At 40.8% G+C, this 2,652-nt stretch overlaps 1 protein-coding gene across 1 annotated transcript; it reads left to right on the top strand.

The window, feature by feature from the left end:
- The first annotated feature begins 205 nt into the window (after positions 1-205).
- Positions 206-930, top strand: LOC124879718 (galactose-specific lectin nattectin-like). Its single transcript, XM_047384438.1, has one exon. The coding sequence runs from the start codon at positions 328-330 to the stop codon at positions 814-816; it is 489 nt and encodes a 162-aa protein (XP_047240394.1). The 5' UTR covers positions 206-327; the 3' UTR covers positions 817-930.
- Positions 931-2,652: the final 1,722 nt, after the last annotated feature.

Genomic DNA, 2,652 nt, shown 5'->3' with positions numbered 1-2,652 from the left:
CATTATATTTGGCTGTTCAAAAATATACATCATTTATATTTTGAGATGTCAAATTTATACCCAAACTCAGTAATATACATTTAAACATGTCTTCAGGTAAACTGCTACTTTTAAACAGTTATCCAAAACCTGTGCTGCTGTGTACAGCTGAACATATTAACTGATGCTATGACCAATCATATCACACCAACAAACGCCCTTTCTGGCGGAGATAAAAGAAAGAAGCCTGCCATAAACCTCTGCAGGATTCGCTTCAACATCCATCACTGCAGAAAATCTCCAGCAAGAATTTAAGATCTGTCCATATCAGAGGCATCAAGCTCCAAGATGAAGTGGTTCTTCTTCTTGTTTGGTCTGTCTCTCGCTGCTGAGCCTCCTTCAGGCGGACAGGAACTGAAGTTGCTGCGTGGTGGCTGTCCCTTGTTCTGGTTCCATTTCGAGGGCCGCTGCTACAAGTATTTTGGTTCAAGAGTGACCTGGGGAGAAGCAGAGCTCCAATGTGTGTCAGAAGGAGCCAACCTGGTTTCCATCCATAGTATTGAGGAACACGATTTTGTCAATTTGCTGATCAAGAACTTTGATCCCACTCGGACACTGACCTGGATTGGACTCACTGATATACATAAGGAAGGAGGGTGGATATGGTCCGATGGGTCTAAATACAAGTTTTCCCACTGGGATCACGAACAGCCTGACAATAAAGGTGGAAAAGAACACTGTGGACACACCAACTATGGACAACGTTTTTACTGGAATGATTGCATGTGCTCAGATACATTTTCTTTTGTCTGTGCAACACGTAGAGATTGTCCCTAGTCAAAAAAAATAAATAAATGTATTGCCTTACAAGTCTTGATGTTTTTTTCTGTTTTAATTCAAGCTGCTTTTTTTTTTCCCAAACAAATGTCAATAAAATGCTTCCTCTCTGTGGTTCTTTGGTCCTACCGTCTTTGCCAAAATATTAGGGAGATTATTATGACAGCAGGACCAATATTCACAAAGAATCCTGGACTAGCAGTAGCTCCTAGCGACGTCATTCTAAGAAAAAGGCCTTCAGAGAGCTCCTAAAATGAACAAATGTTAAGAGTAGCGAGGAGGACTTTTAGTGAGCCTAAGAGTGTCTTAAGCAGAGAAGATGGCGGACAGACAGAGAGAAAGGAGAGATATTACCCGTACAATGAATAGTCGAGTAAATGGACACATAAACTATATAAAAATCACACAATTGTTAGTATAGAGATAAGATAAACTTTATCATCTTCCTAGAAGGGAAATTAGACAGCAGTACAGCAGGACAGATTAAAGGTTCACGTCTAGTTAGGTAGGATAAATGAATAACGAATGCATAATGAATTACCATGAATAAAAAGTGAACAAAATTACAAACAATATAGTAAAGAATTATTTAATTATTTACACACAGTAAAAGGCTTTCAAAAATAAAACTTTTGGCAAAAATTGGAAAAACTCAAAAAACATTTTTATACATAAATGCAAACTCTAGATAAGAAGGAAGATTTTAAAGAAATGATTAATTATTTGCTGTATTGTACATGATAATGTCGGTGGCCTAAGCTTGAATGGTCATCTACAATGCTCCCCATCTGTGGAGAAGCTCTCTGGTGCGCTGCTATCTCCTCTGTAGCTTCTGATCACAGCAGGTACCAGAGCACCGTGATCCCAGTGTTACACTCTCAGAGAGGAAAGAAAACGTCCGGATATTTCCAGAGGGCTTTATTGCCTGGCGACACTGCATACACAGCTCTTCCCAATCCCCCTTTTGATTTTCTGTCAAATTTCTGACCAAGAACGCTTGATCCTGGGACCAGCTCTGTGCCATAGATCTTTTTGTCTCTTTTGCGCTTTACCCCTCTTTCCCTCCTTGTAGGCTGGTTTTGAGGCCAGCTTGTAGGCTTCAGCCATTTTAGCCCTTCAACTTTCTGCATAGTCTTTGTGAGATGGACTCTGCTATGTTTCAAACCCTGTTGCTTCACTGTGCGTACAGTTTAAGGAATGGACCACCTTTGCCAGAGATGATTTCCAATCTGCCTTTGTTGCTTCTGGAAAATTTCTGAGCATTGCCAACAGGGTACGATTAAATCGTTCCACCTGATCATTCCCTTGTGGGAATGGTGTTGTGTGTATACCACTGTTCTCTTTCAGCTTTTCAAACTGTTTATTTTGGGATTCCCTTCCTTGATCATGGTGGAGTCGCGTTGGGAATCCAAATCGGAGGACAAAATCTCTAAATATTTTCTCTGCAGCAGTGTGGGCAGCTTTGTTGTGACAGAGGTAAACCTGGGCAAAATGTGTTAAATGGTCCATTACTACTAGGATATATTCATATCCGCCTTTACATCTTTCAAGAAGCAGGAAGTCAATAATGATCAGTTCAAAAGGGTAGGTGGTGACGATGTTAGTTAGAGGTGCTCTCGTTGGACTGTCAGGACGTTTGTTTTTCAAACAGCTACACATACGGTAATATAGTGCTCAACATCTCTTTACATATGGGGCCAATAAAAGCGGTCTCTGATGAGGTTCATCACTCTCCCCACATCCAAATGGCCATCTCCTCGTGGAGCTCTTTATAAACCAGCTTATGGAACTTTTGGGGCAAAAGTAGATGTTCCTTGCTGGCTGTTTTCCAGTACA

This window comes from Girardinichthys multiradiatus, chromosome 13, assembly GCF_021462225.1.
Source record: "Girardinichthys multiradiatus isolate DD_20200921_A chromosome 13, DD_fGirMul_XY1, whole genome shotgun sequence".
In the NCBI taxonomy this organism is placed as follows: Eukaryota; Metazoa; Chordata; class Actinopteri; order Cyprinodontiformes; family Goodeidae; genus Girardinichthys; species Girardinichthys multiradiatus.
Note: the sequence above shows the minus strand (reverse complement) of the source record. Positions and strands in the feature narration are given on the sequence as shown.